Source organism: Columba livia, chromosome 2 (genome assembly GCF_036013475.1).
Source record: "Columba livia isolate bColLiv1 breed racing homer chromosome 2, bColLiv1.pat.W.v2, whole genome shotgun sequence".
Lineage (NCBI taxonomy): Eukaryota > Metazoa > Chordata > Aves > Columbiformes > Columbidae > Columba > Columba livia.
The window spans coordinates 87,517,539-87,539,175 of record NC_088603.1 but is presented as its reverse complement, the minus strand read 5'-3'; the positions used below and the strand labels follow the sequence as shown (position 1 = coordinate 87,539,175).

The following is a 21,637-nucleotide window of genomic DNA, read 5'->3' as shown; positions in this document are numbered from 1 at the left end:
TACTATGAGCTCAGTTCCTCCAACGGAGAAAGGTTTTCCCTTTTGCAGGGGCCTAGGCTTCTCAGCAGAGCTACAAAAGCGGGAGGCAAATGTGAGTTTGAAGTTTGCTGATGATATGAAGATAAAGGTAGCATGGAAAAGGGCATAATGTGGAGACCTGCAGAAGACCCTACAAAACTAGGCAATAAAATAACAAATGAAACAGAATGTGGATCAGTATAAAGTAATACATACAGTGGAAAGCAATCCCTAGTGTCACATATAAAATAGTGGGCTGTGAGGTGACCGTTACTACTCATGAGTGTCACTGGGGTTTTATGACAAATTGTCCCATGAAAACACCAGCTTAATGCTCGCAAGTTAATAAAAGAGGCAAACCAATGTGAGGTACTACCGAGAAAGCAATAGTTAATAAGGCAGGATATCAGCATTATGGCACTTTACAAATCCATGTATTGTCTACTCCCTGAACACTGTGTGCAGCTCTAGTTTTCCACCTGAGGACATCTCTAGTAGAACTGATAACAGACCAGAGAAAGACAGCAATGATGGCCATAGGTATGCAGTAGATTCTGTGTGAGGAATAACAGTCTCTTCACCACCAAAAGATGATCCACATGCTGCTACTGCTAAAGGGATGACAATTTTTTACCTTTCTTCACATGCTAAATCAATACTATTTTCAAAATGAGAAATGATCAGACCTGATGGAACATCACTCCCACAGAGAGGTAAAGGCTGAGAACAGACTTTGTCTGGCTGAGACTGTTAATTCACAATCCAAACAAAAAGAAGAAAAAAAAAAATGTACCAGAAAATCATAAAGCTCTGCAAGGTGAAGTTGGTAAGGACTAACTCTGGAAGCACAGCAGCAGCAACGATGAGGAGTCATTTTTGCACTCTGTCAGAATCACTCTATATACTAAGTTCTGCAGAGGAACAGAGCAAAGATAGACAGGAGGGGGAGCAGACAACATGAGGGTGGACACACCAACACACTAGATGAGGAGAGGAGGGAGGTGAAATAGAAAGAGAAGGAGAGGGAGAGGGAGGGAGGGAGAGAAGGAGTGAACTCTGAGTCAGAGGACCTGGAGGAGCAAAAGCAAGCTGAGCATCCCAAGAAAGTAATCTAGTTTGCCTAAGGTGAGCGTATTGGGCATGTCATCTGCTGGGATATGGGTGATCTGATGAGTGGCAAACAAACCAGGAGGGTGAGAGAAAGGTGTCTCATTTCAGAGTCTGAAAATGTCTCCTTTCCAAAATAACTTATAAAGATATATTGGATTAAACAGGGCGATTCACAGAATGTGAATATTAGCAGAGCTGCTTCAAAAGCCTGAGGAAAAAGGGGAAAATACAATGTGGGAGCTTTTGCTTTCACACAGATATTTTTCACAGTGGTTTTGGAGGAAAAAATAGTATTTGGGAGTTAAAGCATTATGTACCATCCATGAAAACAGTTTTTAAATTCATTGATTTCTTTGTTACATTGCACTAACATAGTCACAATAAAAAAGAAGGTTGCTGCACTGAGTAAACACGATTACATCTCAAATGATACGTTAAAATGTAAATTTCTCTGTCTGTGAATAGACTGCTAGCCTTCTTTTCAATGTACACAGACAAAAAGATGACTTGTTAACAGCAATGCAGTGTGGCCACCCATGCTGTTGTGTGGATTTAGATGGCTGCTGTGATTTAAAAAAAAATAAAGTACAGTCATGAGTTTCAACAAATGCTATAAATGATATATGACGTGATTATCCATCAGGTACTTAGCAGTCATGTGGGAGATAAGCACATGAGATACAGTTAATAGTATTTATCTTTCTAAGCACTTATTAATTTAAGGGAATCTGATAAATGATTTCCAGATTAACTACCACACAACACTCACTTTTGTATTTGCAAACCACAAGACCTAGAGGAATGTTTCTCTAATAACCTCAAAGTCCCAAAAACACTTAAAGTAAAAAGCTAGCTATTTCTCCTAGCTGTGCTCCCAAGTAGGATGGGAGGAACCTGAAGAATGCTGTGACAGTGATTAACCAAAGTCCCTAACAGTGACAGTCAGGACAGCCCCATAGCACTTGGTGCCATGAGGCAGATTTTCATGAAGACACCAGATCTAGCAGCATTGACTCTACATAGTAGACCAGCACACTTTGGCTGACAAAACGCAAGTTGTGTTCCAGCTCTCAGCTCTGTGCAGCAGTCTGGGACAGTATTACCCCTCACTCCTGAAACGTTGAGGGATTTCACTAATCCTCCAAGGAGCAGGCTGATCTCACCTGGGATAAAGTTGGAGTCCAAAGCACAGGCTCGGCTCTCCGTGGTGTTGCCCGTGCACTGGCTGCCTACAGGAAACAAAATGATGCACTGACGGGCACGGAACTGGAAGCCAGATGAGTCGCACTCGGACCACTCAGACCACTCGGACCAGCTGTCTGCAACAAGCAGAGAGGGACACACATGCAGACACTGTAAACAAATGCTTCAAGTACACCGAGGGAGAAATAACCTATATTTCTCAATTATGACAGAAGGCCTCATCCCCAGCTACCACCATCTAGCAGGGGAGAGGTCTTTCCTTACAGTAAAACAAAGGCAGTTTGGCTTTGGCAAAAGTCTCTGAAATTTAGAGTCAGATGGTAAATTTGTCACAGATGTATTATGGATTTGGCTTCTGCCATGGCCTTTGTGTGTGGAAGTGAGAAGTGGGAGGGATTCTGCAGTGGTGACTGAAAGAGTGATTGCTGTGGAGTTAATTCCAGTCTAGGTCATAAGAGGGGACAATAATACAGTCTTTTTTTTTTGTATCAGAGAAGTAGCAATGAGAGCTATAAGAATATGTATTCCAGGTCTGAAACAGCATGTTTATGTAACCACAAAAGTAGTAATGTCTTGCAGATTATTTTTTTTTTTTAGCTTTTGTTATTTCATGTCCATTTCTTTGCTGTAGATAGAGGAGTATTTTCTTCTCTTTTCATCGAGTATTTTCTCCTTCTCTTCTCCATTCAGTTCATTAACAGCTTCTATTGTTTCTCTATATTTCTTCCTCTGCCTACGTAGTTTTGATTAAGAGATTTTTATTTCATACCTGTGTGATCTCAGAATACTTCCCTTAAATGAAGTGAATTGATCTCATTCCCATGAGGTGCAGTGAGTTTGCTGAGCTCAGCTTTCTTATAATTCAAGCACAAGTCTTGCCTTCATAGGACTCTTCTGAGTTTGGCATGTAGAGTAGAAGACAGAGCTGAGTTAAACATTTTTATTTAATCCGTTGGCTTTCTCACTGAGATATGTTTTATGGTTTTCATATGCATTAAACAGTCCTAGTAAGCCAAACTCAGTTTGTTTCTACTTCAAAATTTTAATTGCTTTTATGTCACTATGAAGCAAATTCAGAAATTTTATTTTGCTTCAAATAAAAAAAAAAGTATATAGTAATATAATTTTGTTTCAAGTTAGATCGAAGAACATTATAATTTGTGAATAATTTGAAAAATTCATGAAAGGCTTTGTACACTTTTTGTGAATCAGATGAAAAGTCAGGGAAGTCTTGCTCTGTTTTGGGCCCCTTTCAATACATTACATAAATCCAGCATACAAGGTTTGCATTTATTCATTACCTTCCCCTTGGCCATAGAGTAAAAGGTTAAAACTCTTCATCATCTAAAATTTAACAGATTCCAGTAGGAATATTTGAGATTGCAGTTTTGAAAAATGTCAAGTAATAGATGCTTTCCATGACAGTGTTGGACATTCTATTCCTAACCAATAGCATGGTAAAAAGAAATGGATGGAGAAGGTGGACATAACTTTAGCACAGAAGATCTCAAGCAGTGGTCCTGAAACCTCTCCAAGACAATAGGAGAGTGCTGGTTAGAGACAGCAGCAATCAGTCCTAGCACCCTGTTGTTTAGAATAATGCCATCATTTGTGGAGTTGTTCATAAAATAGGTTTACTCAGCAGCTCAGGTAAGAACCTGGATATTGATATTTATGAACAATTAGCAACTGTCTGGATGGGGCCTCCTTTGAGCGAGAGAACAAATACCTTGACAGAAGCAGATGATGTCAAACAGTAGGATCTTTTTATTGTAAGGAACAAGAATACACAGTTCTGTCCTTCAGCTCTTGTTTCCTAGGAGAGGTCCTGGGAGGTCCTCATTTGCGGAGTGGGTAGTAAGAGCATGGAGGCAGATGATATAATGTAGTTGGATCCTAATTCCGGAGGGGGTAGGAGAGCTGAGGTAGGAGTCAAACAAATGGAGGAGGTTTCATCCTGTTTAAATAGTGTGGCAAAGCCAGGAGCTGCTGTTGTCACCTGCAGTGTCAGCTGCTAGACCTAATTAAAATAAGTACATGGATCCTTACCTTGAATAATTAGTAACAGTAGAGCCCTGCTCATTCAAGTTTAAAGGAATGCTACTCATTACAAATCTTGGCACAATTCTTAGCAGCAGAGAGCATGCTTAAGCCAAAGCCAATATTCCTGCCCAGTCCTGGTATAATTTGGATATATGCAGCAGCTGCCAAAATGCTTGTGAGCATCCTAAATGCAGCTTGTTGGCTGAGGCACTCTGCAGCCTCGCCTTGTCCAACGTGCTTTTGGCCCACCAGGTTCCTTGCTGATGGGGCTACATCCCGTGATAAAACAGGAACGTTGGAGTACATGTATGATCATGCTAGGCTACATACCAGTGACCAGACAAGGCTACTGTTCTGGCCTGTGCTTTAGGCATGGGTCTTCTGTCAAAGCATTTTGATCAGGGGGTCCTATAAAAGACACTATGTGCACTGAGACCTTCCCACATACACAACACAGGGCATCTTCCTCCCATCCTGGAGTGCCGTGGTGATGCCCAGCTACTATAGCGCAGGTAGTCAGTGGGTCTGGTGCCATGCTGATCAGCTCCATCTGGCACATAGAGCCACAGCAGAGGAGAGAGGGGACATCAGTGCAAGTGTGAGAAGGATGGACATCCCTGCAATGGTGGATGTTGGTAGCAAACCTGTGTTCTGAGGAGTGACACTGTTGGGAGCTCAGAGAATGACAGAGAAGAAAGGCACACAAGACTGACATGTATCTTTTCAAATTGGCAGACCTGCCCTTTGTGGAGCCACTACATCTGTCATCACAGAGATGCTGAACTTGCATGCACTTCTACAGACCCAGTTATCTTGCCTCAACCCTTTAATTTCTTTATCTTCAAAGTATTTGAGGCTCTCTTGAACCTCAGGCAGGCTCCTCTCAACTTGTTTCTCAGTTCTTTGCAAAAGTCGTAAGGATGGGAAAGAAAGGGTAGACTGGACAGGTGTTTAATCTGGAACTGCTTTTCACCTCTAACACAGCAAGGCTTACTCAGGTATCATGTTTTCTTCCTGCAGAGTCTTGGCTGGCCTTTGAAGCCAGGTTAAGTCCAAGTACTTCCTGAAAGGTCCCTTGGTGAAGAACACACCTCAAAAAGATCAGGCCACCAGTTTGTAAAAATATAAATTTCTTTCACACAGAACTGCACCATCATTTCTAAATGCTCAACTGCTTCATCCATAATTTGCATGTGTGAGTTAGCAATTCAAGGACAGAATATATTTTCCCCTCTTACAGGAGCAGGAAATACTTTAGGCATAAAATACTGTTTTATTCAGTACATTAGAGACAACATTGCAACCAATTATACTTACTGATAAGTAGCCTATAAACCACTACTGATCAATAGTGAAGCACTTCCATTCATACTAATGTGATTGCATTTAGAGAAATTAACAGAAAAAACACAAACACAGTAATATAACTTTCAAGATAAAAGATGAGAAGAACAGATGTATTTTGCAGAGACAAATCTGTTACTTTCTTTTAAGTGGATACTTGTCTACTTTTAGTTGGATTTGCCATTAACCCTCTATATCTTCAAAAAGTCCTTAGCACCAGGATTCCAGAGATTTTAGTTTTCTGCTGGTTTTGTTTGGAGAAAAAAAAAAAAAAAGTACTATAAAAAGTACTATTTCAAATGCCAAGAAATCTTTACTCTTTTCACGACTTAAGAAACATTATAAATAATTTCCATTTCTGTATATGCATTTTGGTGTTTCTTGGTTGTTCTTAGATTCCAAGTGTCAGTGTCATTACTATTCCCTTCCTATATTAGATATATCATTCAAGCAGCAAATGTCACCAATGGTACTTTCAGATGTGCACAAGAAGGAACCACTGGCCACATGATCCTCACACGAAAATGGCTCTGCAGGGATGCAGGAGTCTGCCCAAACTTAACATGTGTAGCACTATAGTTATCTTTGTCCCATACTAATGTGAAACAAGAACAGTAAACCAAAGTTTTGAAATCTACATTGTAAACACGAGACAAGGGGTCATTCTCACAGCTAGTTGATGATATGCTGTTTCAAAAACCTATGGCAAATTTACAGTGAGATCGAAACATTAATATAATATCACAGAACGTGAGAAATACACGTCACCCTCTGAAATTTTATTGCTTTATAAAAGTTTTCATTTTCTGGAACCAAAATGAAATGAACCTTCTCCTCCTTCACCTCCCACCTACTTCAAAATCTGGGTAACAAGCAGGTCAAAGACTAAGAGATTATTTATAAATGTTTGCAAACTGTCCTTTTATACAAAAATGATGGTAGAAAATAAAGGTGCAGCAAGAGAAACAGCTACAATACCAGCACAATGAACGTGCTGGTTCTGACCTTTTAAATATGCCTTAAGGATCCCAAGGCAGCTATGTAACTGCTACACACAAATATACACTATTTATCTTGAAAAATCAAATCACCAACTGATTTATATGCTTGGGGTTTTTTAAAACACAGTGCAGAATGTTGCCTCTGCTTTAATTTGGATGAAGTAGGTACTTCTATTACGCTGCAAGACATGCAGTGCCCAGTAAAGAAAATTAACTTAAACTGTAGTTCAGCACAGGTAATACAATCCATAAATTCAAACCCATGGGGCTTGTGCCTTCACTTTCACAGTGTGATCATGTGAGCAGATAACTTTTGCTACGAAGTCTAGGAGTCCTCAATGAAGCAAGTAATACAATGAAGCATCAGAGCTGCTGCTTTCTTTTTACTGTCACCTGCAATAATTTGATCAGCAATGAATGAAAAATTTTCCCACTGGCTTTTCACTAATTATTTTATCTTTTTTGTTGTTGTTGTTGTTTGGTTGACTTTTTGTTTGTTGGTTTGGTTTTGGGTTTATGTGTGTGTGTGTGGTTTTACTCTCTGCTTCTCATTTAAATTTCACAAATATAATTAGTTTCCTTTAATATGGTCAAAAGGCAGAGTTAAAGTTACAGGAAAAGTCATGTTCCATAATATCATACAACTAACAGGACTGCTGAGACATTTCATTTACTAAGTACTCCATAGGCATTCAAAAAGATGAAGCCTCTGCTTAACATCCAAAGTTGAAGAAGGTATTTTACAAAGACCAGTAGGTTTGCTGTGTTTCATATGAAAACAGGGCAAACTTTTGTCTATGTGAAGGACCTTGTGATAACACATTGTTGAATGCTAACCTCAGCAATTTGCTTGCTGTGAATGTTTAGTTATGTAGCAAATGCACTTTGTGATATTGTTATTAAAAGTCTCCCATGTTTACATGATCCACTTCAAATTTTAGTTTATCCAGACCTGGAACCTGGCAACTTAAATTTTAGTATTTAAAGAGGGAGGTGGTGTCCCGTGGGCTACATCTGGCTATTATTTACTAAGACTGTAGCATGTAAGAGCTGATTGTGCACTTAATAATGCTCCTGAACAAAAGATCAAGCAGAACTATGTTACCTAACTGTGAATGCTTTATTCTGTGGCATACAAACAACAGAGCTGCACGGGCTGCTTTGCCCATACCTGGACAGGGCTGTGTGTTGCAGAGTGCTTCCTCGGTGTGCAGTCCCAGGCAGATGTCTCCTCCATAGGCTGGTGCTGGGTTTGTACAGGAGCGGGTTCTCATGTAATGGCCTCCTCCACAAGTTGCTGAGCACTTTGACCAAGATGACCAGCAAGACCAGCCTCCATCCACTGAAAGGACAAAATATATCATATTGTTCCAAGTTAATGTGTGACGTGACATAATTCAACCCATCTTTCTCATGTTCTGTGGATCTAATCCATGGCCTGCTGAAATTATTGGACATTTTTAAGTGCCACTGAAGCTTTAAGGCCAAAACTCTTTTTTTCCTTTTCTCACTTGTGAGGAAATAAAATACCAAAGCCTTTTTAGCAGAAGCGTTATATGCTCGAAGTAAATTTCTATTCATAAAATAAATCTTAGTCCAGTAATACTGAGAGACACTGAGGAATACAGATTTTGTTTTGCAACCCAGGTGACATTGCCTTAACCTTAAAACCCATTTAAATTGATCTAGCACAGTTTTCAGGTTTGATGGACCAATATAATGTTGCAATCTTAATGCAGGTCCAGCATAGATGTCAGCAGCAGAATGATGGCAGTAGTTCAAAAAAGCAACAGACGAATGACAAAAAGGACTTGCCACTTAAAGTTTCAAACACAGGTTGTTGAAGAGTATTTTTCCCCCATTAGTATTTACCAGTTCAAGTATGTCAAACTGTTCTCCAGTCTGAGTTTTCAAAAGGTTCCTCTGAAATCTAGGCTGGATTTTAAGGGAGGCCCTTTTGTCAGATGGCTTTCGACACATGGCCACTAGACAGGCTTCTGACAAAAGTTCACCTCATTGCCTGCACTGGACAGGTTCCTTTGCAGGCTCTGTTCTTAAAGCTACTGCTCCAGGATGTATTTATGGCATTTATGGCTGTATTGCAGTCCATCTGCCAAAGACTTCCTATTGCAGCCACAAGACAAAGCCAGATGTACTTCTCCCAGGGACAGCATTGCCTCTGTAAAGAACCTCACTATTTCTCTCTCTCTCTTTTTTTTTTTTTTTTTTTTTTGGGGGGGGGGGGGGGGTAGGAGGGGAGAAGTAACAAAAAACTAAACTTTCAAAATTTTCATATCCTACAAAAAAAAATTTATTTTCAAACCTCTATTTAAAGTGTTATCATTTGCTCTCTCTATACAATACTTAAGTAAGGAAGTGATTTACCACGTCTGCAAGTGATTAAAAAAAAAAGAATGTGTGTAATTCAACTGACACTAATAGATGAGACCATAAGTATAATAAAGGCAATATGCCAGTAAAGTTTTGTCATACAACAGGGACCTAAACTGAGGAGGAGTTTTGCCTTTTTTTCTCCCATTACTCACAGCAGTAGTGGGCATTTTACCACACAAGACAGTAACTCTTTATTGCCTACCTTCAAAAATTCTAAGTGAATACACATTTTCTGCACACAATTTTTACAGTGTGCTCATTTAAGGCATTCCTTTTAAGACTTTACTTCGCAGTTTGTTGAAACAATTGGTTGTCACTGAAGTCTCCAAAATATTCCACCAGCATTTCACAATGACTCTGTTTTGATGCTTTCTGTTCAATTAATCAAACAGCACTTTTAACGAGTAAACCAATTTCTCCTGGTTTATTGAAATGCTATTCCATAATTATATCTTACCAAAAAAGGAGGTTCCAAACCAGAAAAAAATTAACTTTCAATGAAAATATTTGTGCAATATTTGTATTTAAATTCTCTCTTAGATGGAAACGTCGAACATTCAAAAAATAATCATTTTATTTTGGTAGCATTGCATATCACAAATTCACCCACTGAGTTGAGTAGAATGATTTCTATGCAAAGGCTACAACAGTGAGAAAATGAGCTAAGAGAATTTGGTTATTGTGATATTAAAATCTATATGTGCATTTTTGAATGCAATTTCAGACACAACATACCCTCAGGTTCTCATCCGCTAATCACACAGGTAATTCACTAGTGCATACCTAAGGCTATTAAATTATCCGCAAGTGAATTTGTTGAATATATAACATTTTATTCTCTGTATTGATTTCAATATTATCCTGCAAATCAAGAAAGCATGGAGTTGGTACTACCTTACTAACAATAGTTGTAAAAACATTTGCAGGTAATATATCTGGCCTCTGAACAGCCTGACTGAACAGACAGAATTCATGGAATCTGGTACGATATTCCAAGTATGTAATCTAAATAAATTATTTCCATTATTAAGGAAATCAATGTTTGCTATATTTTTCCAGGATATATTTATCAGCAAAATCATCTAGCTATACAGATGCATAAGAAAGAGTTATACTACCTATCATAAATAAATACTGCATTTCAGTAGAGTGCTTGACTTGTTCTCTTATTCATATAGTCACTGGAAAACAAATATGTCTTTTGCCCAAGATAACTCTGTTAATGTAGTATTATGCAAGCTCATATTTAAGAAAGCCACAGGTTATTTGTCTTCAGTGCAGGTGAAATATACTGTGTGATTTTATAACAATTTCAAGACATGGTATATTTTATTCTGAACATGTCCCTTTTTTCTTTTTTAAGTGATGTCAAGTTAAAGCAGAAGCTGTTACCTAAGCTATTCATTTCATTCAATATTAAGGTTTTACCTTTCCAGATATTGCCTTTCTTCTTCTCTTTTTTTTTTTTTTTTTATTATTATTATTAAAAATGATCCTTGATTAGCTGAAATGAATAATCAGAGGCATTTCTGCTGCACTGTATAGACCTCCATGAAACAGAATGACAGTCTGAAGTTGCCTGGACAGTAGATAATTTGTCTGCAAACATTACCTGTGGCTTGTTCACTGTAATGGAGACAGTGATCCCCAACACTTTCTACTTACTTTTCAATGGATCAGAGTGAGAATTACAAATGTGCCTGCATTGGAAACTGCCATCTGCCATCTATCTATAAGTGGTTGAGACCACAGAGACTGATGGGACATCTAGGAATATCAGGATGTCCCACAACTGTAGTGATCATGGCTATACTATAAGCCTTGAGATGTCAAGGAAGAAGTGGGTCTCAGGAATATGGGAAAGGACAGACATAATACAATAGACAACATTAGATTTGATCATGGTTGAACTGGACATTGTAACTGTTTTTCTTAGTGACTATTTACTGACAGACTGCCATCCTAAATCTCTAGGCCTTTCAAGGATTATCATAACTACCTCCTTTATTTGTCCCCAGAAGTTTTCCTTCTTAGCAGCAAAGGATGATAAAGCATCATCACGGTTAAATAAGATCAAAGGAGTGGGTATTTACTGCTTGAGATTTTACAAGTCCTAAATAGAGCTCTGTGGTTTCTTTCATCTTTCTTTTAAGTTGCTTAGCAACACAGCACCATCTGTTTTTTTTATAATTTTTTTTCCCTTTTGTCATGGAGTCCTTAATGTTATTTCTGCTTCTTATAGGAGGAAAAATACAGAGCTGTAAGGAAAGTTGCAGTCACTATGGTTTCTTTACATAAGAGTTCTGTAGAGCTGTTGGATAAAAGAAAATTGTTAAAGCAGTTCCACAATGAAAGATACAAAGACTCTTCACATTTTCTGATAATTACTGGGGTTGGTCCCTTTTGGAAGAAGGTACCCTTCAGCTAGCAGGGTGCTCTCAAACAATGCTCTTTCCTTTACAGTAAAGCAAACAACTTATTGCCTACTGGCTGTTGTCATGGTTAATAAATATTTCTTCACCATAATGAAAAAAAAATCACAGGGAAGGAGACGTTCTAGGGAGAAACAATGCATAGAAAGGGGTTCTCCTGGGGACATGATAAACCATCCATACTACTGGAGAATTTCCAAGAGACAATTAAGTAAACCGGATAGCCTGCTATGCACTTTGGGTTTTACAAGGATATGGACGTGTGGGCAGACATCCTGACCTCACCTGCTTTCATAAGAACACAGATAGGGTTGCAGGCTCTTTTATACACTGTCTGGTCTCATTTCAGATTTAAGCAATTAAAATATATATATATATTTGGGCTATTTGGTGTATGCCTTTAAGTTTTCATGTTCATCTTTTTGAAAACATAGCAAAAGAGAATAAAATATACTGAGAAATCAGTCTTTTCTATATGCATAAAGGAGTATAAATAGAGGGGCAGTAGACCCATCCACCCACAGAAATGCAGATGATGTGCTTCCCAGTAGCTGAAAAGAAGTTAAATCCAGGGGCACTGGCTGTTTTGCAGCCTTTCGACCTGAGAGAGTACTGCTCCCTTCCAGGCACCTGCGGATCATCCAATTCCACATCACTTAGTCAACTGCTTTTTCCTAATCCTGTGAGATATTGTTGCATTTTTGAGGGTGAGAAAGAGTATTTTTTACATCATAGTTTGCAAAGTCTTGTTTCTGTTATGCTTTTATTCATAAAGGCAATGCTGAACGAAACAGCCAACATAGCGCAGTGCAGAAACACAGAAGGCAAATGAATGCTTCTAAGGGAAGTACAACAACAAAATCTAAGAATCAATCCAGGTTTAAATCTGTAACTGAGATTCTTAAGCTAGAAAAGCAACAGTTGCTTCCAAAGGCCCATTCAGCCCCCTCCTTATTGGCTACAGAAGCGGCCTAGTGAGATTAATCACTGCATGTGGAGAGATGGGCTTCAGAAGCCTCAGAGACAAGCTTTATTGGATCACAGCATTTTTTTCCCCTGATTTAGGAAGTTACTGCAGGATAAATTTTGTCTGTTCCTTTAAATATATTCCTGTTTCCTTGTGGCCAAGTATGACTGCAAGGAAAAAAAAAAATATAGGAGAAAAAAAGTAAAAGCAATAATGAATAAAAAACCAACAAGCAATAACTGGCTTTAGGGGATGAATAAATAACTTAAACAGTCTTTCAGGGAGTTTTGTATATCTGAAACTCTTTATTGTTATTAGCACATTTAGAGATATGTGAATTTATTCAGCTCTTCTCAGCCAAAATGTCATAACTAAACAAAACTAAAACTACTATAATAAAAATCTGAAACTGATATAATCCAAATATATTGTCAAAAAATATCAGAATTTCATATCTAAGAGATGGCAAATGTCTTTTCCCTCTGAGCCACCACTACGCTCTCAGGAGAAAAGGGAATAGAAATTTGTGTAGCTCATGCTACTCAATGGTGCTCACGTAGCTACAATTTAAACTCCTAATTAAGGCACATTGGTCAAATGCCTCTATGTCCAAAAGAATCAAAGAGAAGGCAACAAGAAATAAAACAAAAATGAAGAAAAAGTTGCCTTTTCCTATGGTAATAACTGAACAGATGTGTAATACTGTAAACTAGGACAGAATTCCTTATGTTTGGTTATTATGTTCAGGCAAACAAATCTTCTAGTTAGTAAATTCCTGAAATTTTTGTAAATTTGCAGAATTTGCCATTCAAACAATGCTCCTCTTCATCATCTGTTTCTCTTCACAATGTAAATAGCTCGCAAGCCCCCAAGGGTAACAAACCCCTAAGATGTTTGATTACAGATTATACATACTAGTAACTGAAAGAAAACAGAAATGTCCGAGTATCCACAGATCCTTTCCATAGTTACTGAGGCTGTTCAGTGCTTGCCAGCAAAACTCTATTCACCACATTTCTGAGCCATAAAAAAAGGGGCTGTGGCACAGGGCCAAAGTATAATTTGCTAGTGCAAGACAAAAGTGCAAATTCTCCTCCCCTATCCCTCAGAGCAGTTTGGCCACATAGAGGCTGAATACTGGGAACAGGCCTTACCTTGCACTGACTCCCAAACCATTTCTGCAGATTATTTGGGAGAGTGTTGGTTAGTTGAAGGAAAAATTGTATGAGAGATCATTCTAAAACTTGCACAAAAGAGACAAATCATATTCCTGGGTCTGGGTACAATTTCTGGCAATTTTCTGGCACTGTTCAATTTACTATTACATATTCAGCCTTCAAATACTTTGAATGAAAAGTAATCTGCCCAGTGACTGCTATCAATCCGCACATCAGGAGACCATTTACTTTGCTACAAGCTGTATCACTTTCCCATGCAGGCTCAAGAAAGATTTAATAGCAGCTGCTAAAGGCAGATTCTAGGTGGTTTCAGTATTTCTTTAAGTTCTGGGATCCTAGAGCACATTTAGACCTAACCTACTGGCTATTAATATACTAATATTTACATTTAAAACTATGTTGCAAGATGCTTAATGAGACAAGAGAGCCTTGGACACTCAGTCATTGCTCCACGGGCTCTTTCATTGTATCAGAGCATTGTATTCAGAGCACTTAGTATCTTCCAGGATGACACTGAGCTCAGATTAATTGATTTAGAAGCATCAAGTCCTATTGGCATTCAGCACGAGTTAGACACTGCTCAGTATATTTCTGTACCACTCGTCTTTCTCAGCACTTTACATCATGAGGGTTTGATCCTGTCAGCAAACAGCAGGGCAAGGAGCAATGCAGAACCTGAGCCTGCACTAGCAGGAAGGCTTCTTTACTGCTACCATCTCACCTCTTCCTACTAACCGGTATATTTCTGAAAGGCTATTGACTGGACTGGACTGTAACTAAATAGTTCTGTGCCAGCAGGGAGCATGTGAAGTTGTTCTTAACCTTGAGGGAGCTCAGGTATATCTTAGAAAGCATCAAACCCTTCTTTGTTACATTTTCATTTCTAGTACTATGGCAAGTACTTTTGGGTTGAGGTCACAACAAAATCTCCTCACATTCCTTAGCTTTTCTGCCTACACCTCACTTACTTACACAGGCACAGTGAACCGTGCAGTCCCTCTTTTCCTCCTCAATGCTCGCAGTGCTAAGAAGGACCTGGTGTTTACTCTCCCGCAGTCCCTGCATCTCTGCCTACAGCCTCATCTATGTGAGGAGGGTACAGTCAATACCATGATGAGAGTTGCACCTACACCAGCCTTTCTCATAAACATTTGCAAGGACTGTGTGATCCCCTAACAGGGACATTTTAGAAACTTACTTACATAGCTAGGCTAAGAGTGACTTTGTATAACTGTCCTACACGCAAGCACTCAGAAAATGAAATCCAGTGCCAAGCACTGCAATTGGGAAAAAGGCTGAAAATTGACCCAGACATGGTTTCTCTTCCTGGTTGCTCATCAATGTGCCCCACTGTGGCATCTGCCAGATTTGTACATGTGGGTCTGGAGCAAAGGCACATGGATTTTTTATGTCTCCCATTTCTTGATGAGGTCTTATGAACATCAACGTAGTAGATGTTCATGTTAACCATCCAATTTAACTTTCTGAGACTTTCATTAAAAACTGAGGTAATTCAATTTCATCAGTATGCTATTCTAATAAAAAAATATTCCATTTCTACAAATTTATAATGAGATCTAATTTCTGGATAAGCCTTATTCTGCAATCATTTTTTACTCTCCCATGTCTTAAAGGGAAAAAAATAATCAATTGCATCTACTGCTTGCAATGTTTTCCCTTCAGATTTATCTGAGATCTGACTCAGCCCCTTACATTTCTTCTTAATTACTGGCAAACTGTAGTTCTGTAGCTGAGAAACTTTGTGATTCCTTGCAGGCTATCATACATCTAAATACTTCATTCAAGCTCTATATCTTTCTTCAAATTTGCTTTGCACTAAAAAGAAAAATGAAACTTGTCTCTGAAGAAAGTTATTAGATAAATTAGGACATTCCTTCTTGCTTCAGAAAGGCCCACCACACTTTATACCAAGTGAGCTTTAAGAATATTTTCAAATTCAGAGACAGAAGAAGAGGGAAAGATTTGTATATAAAGCATGATTTCAAGTTCTGCCTTACAACTTCATGTATTTTAGTTTGGGGTATTGGCTAACTCATAAGAAGCAAGGACCTCTACATCAAACTTATGTCTGTATAACTGTGTGTTTTACTGGTGGGAACAATTTCTTTCAAAAAAAATATCAGTGTATAAGCTGCCGAGCTAGTTAAAAATAACATTTCTGAAAACCTTTAAAGTATTTTAAATTCGAAAAAATGCAACAAAATTCAAGACAGCATTTAACTTGGGAACACAGTTTTAATTTGTAAGCATATAGACACAGATAAATACACACATGTTTGTATGTGTATCTACGTATTTATGGTAATATATTTATGCAATATGTATATTGCTATAGTAATCCTATAGGCTCACACTTGAATAAATACAAAAAGCTCCACGTCTTCAACAATGAAATATGAAGCACTGTTCTACATGATGAATACAATTAAAGATGTATGAAATCTTATTTCTTAATTTACTTGTTGATACTGGAAAGAACTGGGTCTCTCAGTCATCATCCTTCTTCTTGTCTATTGTTTCATACCTTGAATTCCTTCCTCCTGTTCCACTTACACTTTCTTTTCTTTATGTGTTTTCCTATATCCTTCCTCTTTCTCTTTCCACAAAGTCCATGCAAAGCTCAAAGGCCTTTGAATTTAGATGTTTTTATGAAGGGTGAGAGGTAACTGAAACCAAGATTTTTTTTTTGCCCAAATGTCTAAGACACAGTGAAGTTTTATAACCCAGAGTAGTTTATTGAAAACATATATTCTACTTGTAAACCTTTTTATAGAATCATAAAACAACTTTTAATGAAGGAGAAGCCCAATATTCCAAGAACAATCTTTATGGCCTACTTGAGATACCATCTAGTTTGCTGATCTGTCCTGAACCTTATTTGCTGGAGGCTCTACACTCAAAAGCTAGCACAAATTTAATGCCAGGAACCATTGTGATGAAAATATTTTGAGTTTAAATAAAGACTAAGCCAGATTTCTCAGACTTCTTACATCTTTTTTTCTAAGTTTACTTATTAAAATTATACTTCTACAGTCAAATTCTCACAAGTGAAAAAAGACACAGCTTTTAGTAATGTTGATGATAAACATGACATGATGACATCACTTGGGAATCTTACCCAAATCCACTGACATTAGAAAGGTAAATTTGAGCTGTAGTTTATTAAAAAAACCCAAAACAAATCCTAAATCCACTAAGTGAAAACCAAATCAAACCAACAAAAAAAAAACCACAACAAAAAAACCAAACACAGAACCAAACAAATAAAAATCAAAACCAACCAAACAAAAACCCAACCTATTGCAAGATTCGGCCTTGAAGATGAGTCACTTTATTTTCACATACTTCTCTCATTTCTGTTGACTCTTACCTGGACAAGGCAGAATGTTGCATTCCTGGTACTCAAGAGACGGACCAAGGCAAGGAAGTCCCCCGTACTTGGGCTCAGGATTGCTGCAGACCCGTTTGCGATTCCGTATACCTCTACTGCAGTCACGACTGCACTGAGACCATGGAGACCAGGGTGACCAGGCACCATTGATGGTATGAGCAGAGTATCTTCCAGAACGCAAGAAATCCCCTGACAATCCTAATAAAATAAGGATTGAAAAAAACATTAGTGAATTAAAACAGTATCTCACCCCAAACCAACCTTTTCCTCTTCAAATTTAGCCCTAGACTTCTAATAGTTATATGACCAGGAAGGTCTTGTCCTTTAGTTTCACAATCCAAACCCCTAGTTTTATCTCAAGAATCTCTTCCATAATAGGAATTTCATAATCATTTGCACAGATCTACAGTGAAGACTTGGATACAACTCTTTAGTTAAAACTATACAGATGAATTGGATTCGGTAGTGACTGAACTAAAGTCAATGTACTCCACCTGAGGAGGATAAAAATTAACTTTCTCTTACACATCAGTTTTCTTCAGAAAATCTCCAAATGCATTACATAGGTATTATTGAATCTGTTTTAGAGTAAGAAGCTGGCACAGAAGACAGGACTGAGCTGCCTGTGACCACTCATGGAGCCAGCTCCCTTGGTCCAGCTGCAGAGCTCTGCTCACTTTATTTACCCAGCCTGCCTCCACTAGTGCTTGCTGTGCCCAGAGGGTCACGGCTGTCCTAGAAAGCAATGCACTCTACTTATCCTAATCATAGTCAGACTTCAGACAGTGTACAGCAATAATTCCACAAACCCCAGTGGCCCTCTTGTGAAGAGCCATGTCTTGACACTTTAAAAAAGTTAATTTTCCACTGAATTGAGGCATTCTAAGACACATATAAGCTATGGAAGCATACTCTATCACGTATGCCTTTTGGAGACATACATGATAGAGTACTTCCTAATTAAAAAAAACACCTTGTAAGTGGAAAACATCTTTTCTACATGAGTTTACTACTGAGAAAAGGCATTAGTTTAAACACTGATGGACTGAAATTAACTATTTACTAGTGAAAGGAAAACACACAGAATCTTGTTCACAGCATATAACCAATACATCTGGATGTAGCCCAGGCTGAAGTTCTAATAATCTGCAGTTATTTTGGTAACTTCCAGGCTTGGTCCTGCATGAAAGAAGACTCTCTCAACTATACTCAGCACAACACCAAACTCACTCTTGAGCTGTAGCATTAGCTCCAAGCATCACCACTAAGCATATCCAGTAACATTACTGGGATTTCCTACTATTGCCAAATCAGTTCACCTTCCCCAGTGCTATTATAGCATCACTGCAAACTCTGTGATCACTGGACCACTAATGCTGCTTTTATTACAAATACTCATTCAAGTACTTGTGATGAGAGAAGGTCCTGTGAATTGTATTTAAAACAGCCTGCCTATCCTAGAACTTCAGTATCGCTAATATAAATACAGATGAATGGTGTATCATCAACAGTGGAAAAATACAGAGGATTGTTTGCAGATCAAACTGTAGCACAAACTTTTATTCTTAAGAAATTGTTTTATGCCCTACCTCACAAGCACAGGCACTGTGGGAATATTACATGGAGCTGAAGAAAGAGAAGATGTACTGAATCGCATACTGAAAACAGCTAAAAGTAATACCATGAAGACAGTGCCCAATGAGAGACCTGGGCTGAACAGGACCAGCACTCTGGATAATGAAAATGGAGGAGCCCCTCATTTGCGGTGTTGAGTACTGCAACAGTTGCACCCTATTTCTACCTGTGCTTGTGGCATTAGCAGTATTGCTTAAGTTCTGCCCCGAGAAGTACATTCACAATCTTCCAAAGTAGATGAGACTTTGCGTATTTTTATTCAATGCTTGATAACAACTGACAGTAGTGTAATGATGATGCAGCAACACAGAAGCACTTGTAATAAGAAACAGTTGAAATTAAAAAGTAAACAGCAGAACAGCAATATAAAAATGACTAAAAATGGGTAAAATCTTTCAGTGATTATAGAGGGTAACTATTTCACTCCTGCTGAGCCAGTTTCTATTACAGAGATATTAAAAGCAGCATTTCAAGAAACATGACATACATTCAAATCCAGAAAGAGAGCAAGTACAGAGAAATAGTGTTGAAATTATGAGTACAGCTTCACTTTCCAGCTCTGTAAGAGCCATTTTTTATCACTTTGGTCATGGAAATGCCCAGCTTATTCACACAGTGAGCTGTGAGACCAAAATAGCAGTAATTTTTATACCAGAATTTCAAATAAAATTGTTGTTGTTTCTTTTTTGATTCTTTGTTGTTTTTCGTTGTTGCTGTGGTTTGAGTTTGTGGGGTTTTTTTAGTTTTTAAATTAACAGTAATGCAAACAACGGAAAAAGTGACAATCAAAGCAGATTGCCAGTAGTTTTCTTAATAAAACACTGCAACATGTGGCACTGCACACCAACACTAGGATGTTCGAAAGACATTTTTGCAAGACAGGTATAGCTTTTTTAGTTCTAAGGAAAATTATTTGCCATTATGACATTAGATGTCTTGTGATTTAAATTGGGGGAGTGGGGAGGGGAATCTTCTAAGGGAAAGATCTGAGGTACTTTAGCTGCGAAACAGAAGAATATTCGAAAGAATCTTTTCAGTATGGAGTTTGGTCTGCAGCAAGTGTTCCCCTGTGTTTTCTTACTTCCAAAGCATTAAAAGTTTTATTTCAAGGAACAGTCTTTTCACTGTTTTACATTAATTCATACAGTGTTCATAGACAGTCTTTTAGAATTTTCTCTTCAGACAGAAACTTCACACTGAAAAATTAACATTATGACACTAATAGCATGAAAAATAACGAGATCAGTTTACACTCCAGAAATATAAAACTATATATTGTTTGAACAACCTTACAGCCTTCTATGATGAAGTGACTGTGTTCATGGATGAGGGGAGAACAGTGGATGTTACTTTTCTCAACTTTAGTAAGGTTTTTGACACCGTCTCCCATAACTTCCTGATGGACAAGTCAACAAAGTATGGCCCAGATAAGTGGACAGTGCAATGGATTGAAAACTGGCTTACCAACTGGGCCCAGAGGGTTACGATTGCTCATACAAAGTCCATTTACAGGAAAGCCACTGGTGATGTATGCCACGGGTCAGTACTGGGTCCAATCCTGTTTAACACCTTCATTAACGATGTACACAAGTGTGATGATGGTACAAAACTGGGAGGAGTGGCTGGTACACCAGATGGTTGTGTCACACTTCAATTTGGCAGAGAGAAACCTCATGTTGTTCAACAAGGGGAAACATAAAGTTTTGTATCTGGGGAGGAACAACCCCACACCACAGTAGTTTGAGGCCAACCATTAGAAAGTAGCTGTGCAGAAAAGGACCTTGGGGTCCTGGTGGACAGCAAGCTGACTGTGAGCCAGCAGTATGTCCTTATGACAAAGAAGGTAACAGCTTCCTGGGCTGCATGGGGAAGAGCCTTGCTAGTAGGTCAAAGGAGGTGATCCTTCCCCTCTACTCAGCACTGGTGAGATCCCATCTGGAGTGCTGGGCCCAGTTCTCAGCTCCCCAGTACAAGAAAGATATGGATTTACTGAAGAAAATCTAGGGCAGGACCAAAGCATGATTAATGGCCTGGAGCATCTTTCATATGAGAAAAGGTTGAGTAAGCTGTGACTGTTCAACCTGGAGGAGAGAGAGCTCAAGGGGATCTCATCAATGTGTATAAATACCCGATGGGGAGAATAAAGAAGAGGGATCCAGGCTCTTCTCAGTAGTACCCACCAAAAGGGCAAGAGGCAATAGGCACAAATTAAAACACACAAAATTTCATGTGAATGCAAAACCACCATATTTTCACAGTGAGCATGGTCAAATACTGGAACAGTTTGCCCTTAAGAGGTTGTGCAGTCACCATCTGCAGAGACAATAAAAACTCAAACTTACAAGCTCCTGGGCAACCAGTACTAGGAGGTGACCCTGATCAAGCAGAGGGATTGTATTAGATGATTTCAAGAGGTCCCTTCCAAACTAAACAATTCAGTGATATTTAAGTACAATGGGGAAAAAAAAAAAAAAAAAAAAGATAGTGAACTCACAACCCCAGCTTTACTTTTCCCTGGACTATTATGAAAAGTAAACATGATCCATTTACTCTATTAAGGAGGAGATTTGACTGATTATTCAAGACATGACTATTTTCCTATTATTCTTGCATATTCATACTTTCCACACCTAAAATCTCCTTTGCTGATTATGTTGAGAATTTAACTGCAACTTCTTATAAAGAGAGAACACCATGAACAGACAAATTATAAATCTGTTTTATAGAAGTATTATAAGACATGGGGAGAGAAACTAAGCTGGTGGTCCTCTCTTTCAGATACATTGAGGAAAAGAATAAGATTATTTCTTTCAGAAGATGGCAAGGCACAGAACAGCTGCCTCTCTGTAAAGAGCACCTCTGACAGTGACAAAAAACTCACTCTCTGTAAGTATCCCATC

The 21,637-nt window shown here is 38.4% G+C and overlaps 1 protein-coding gene across 22 annotated transcripts in view; it reads right to left on the bottom strand.

The window, feature by feature from the left end:
• Positions 1-21,637, bottom strand: part of SEMA5A (semaphorin 5A) — a 348,961-nt gene that overhangs the window by 9,623 nt on the left and 317,701 nt on the right. For all 22 annotated transcript variants that reach the window (XM_065052681.1, XM_065052686.1, XM_065052695.1 and 19 more), the window contains 3 exons: positions 17,082-17,300; positions 7,891-8,061; positions 2,292-2,447 (listed from right to left, as the gene is read on the bottom strand). In XM_065052681.1, the coding sequence (XP_064908753.1) occupies positions 2,292-2,447; positions 7,891-8,061; positions 17,082-17,300 (546 nt within the window). The remainder of the gene's footprint in view (positions 1-2,291; positions 2,448-7,890; positions 8,062-17,081; positions 17,301-21,637) is intronic.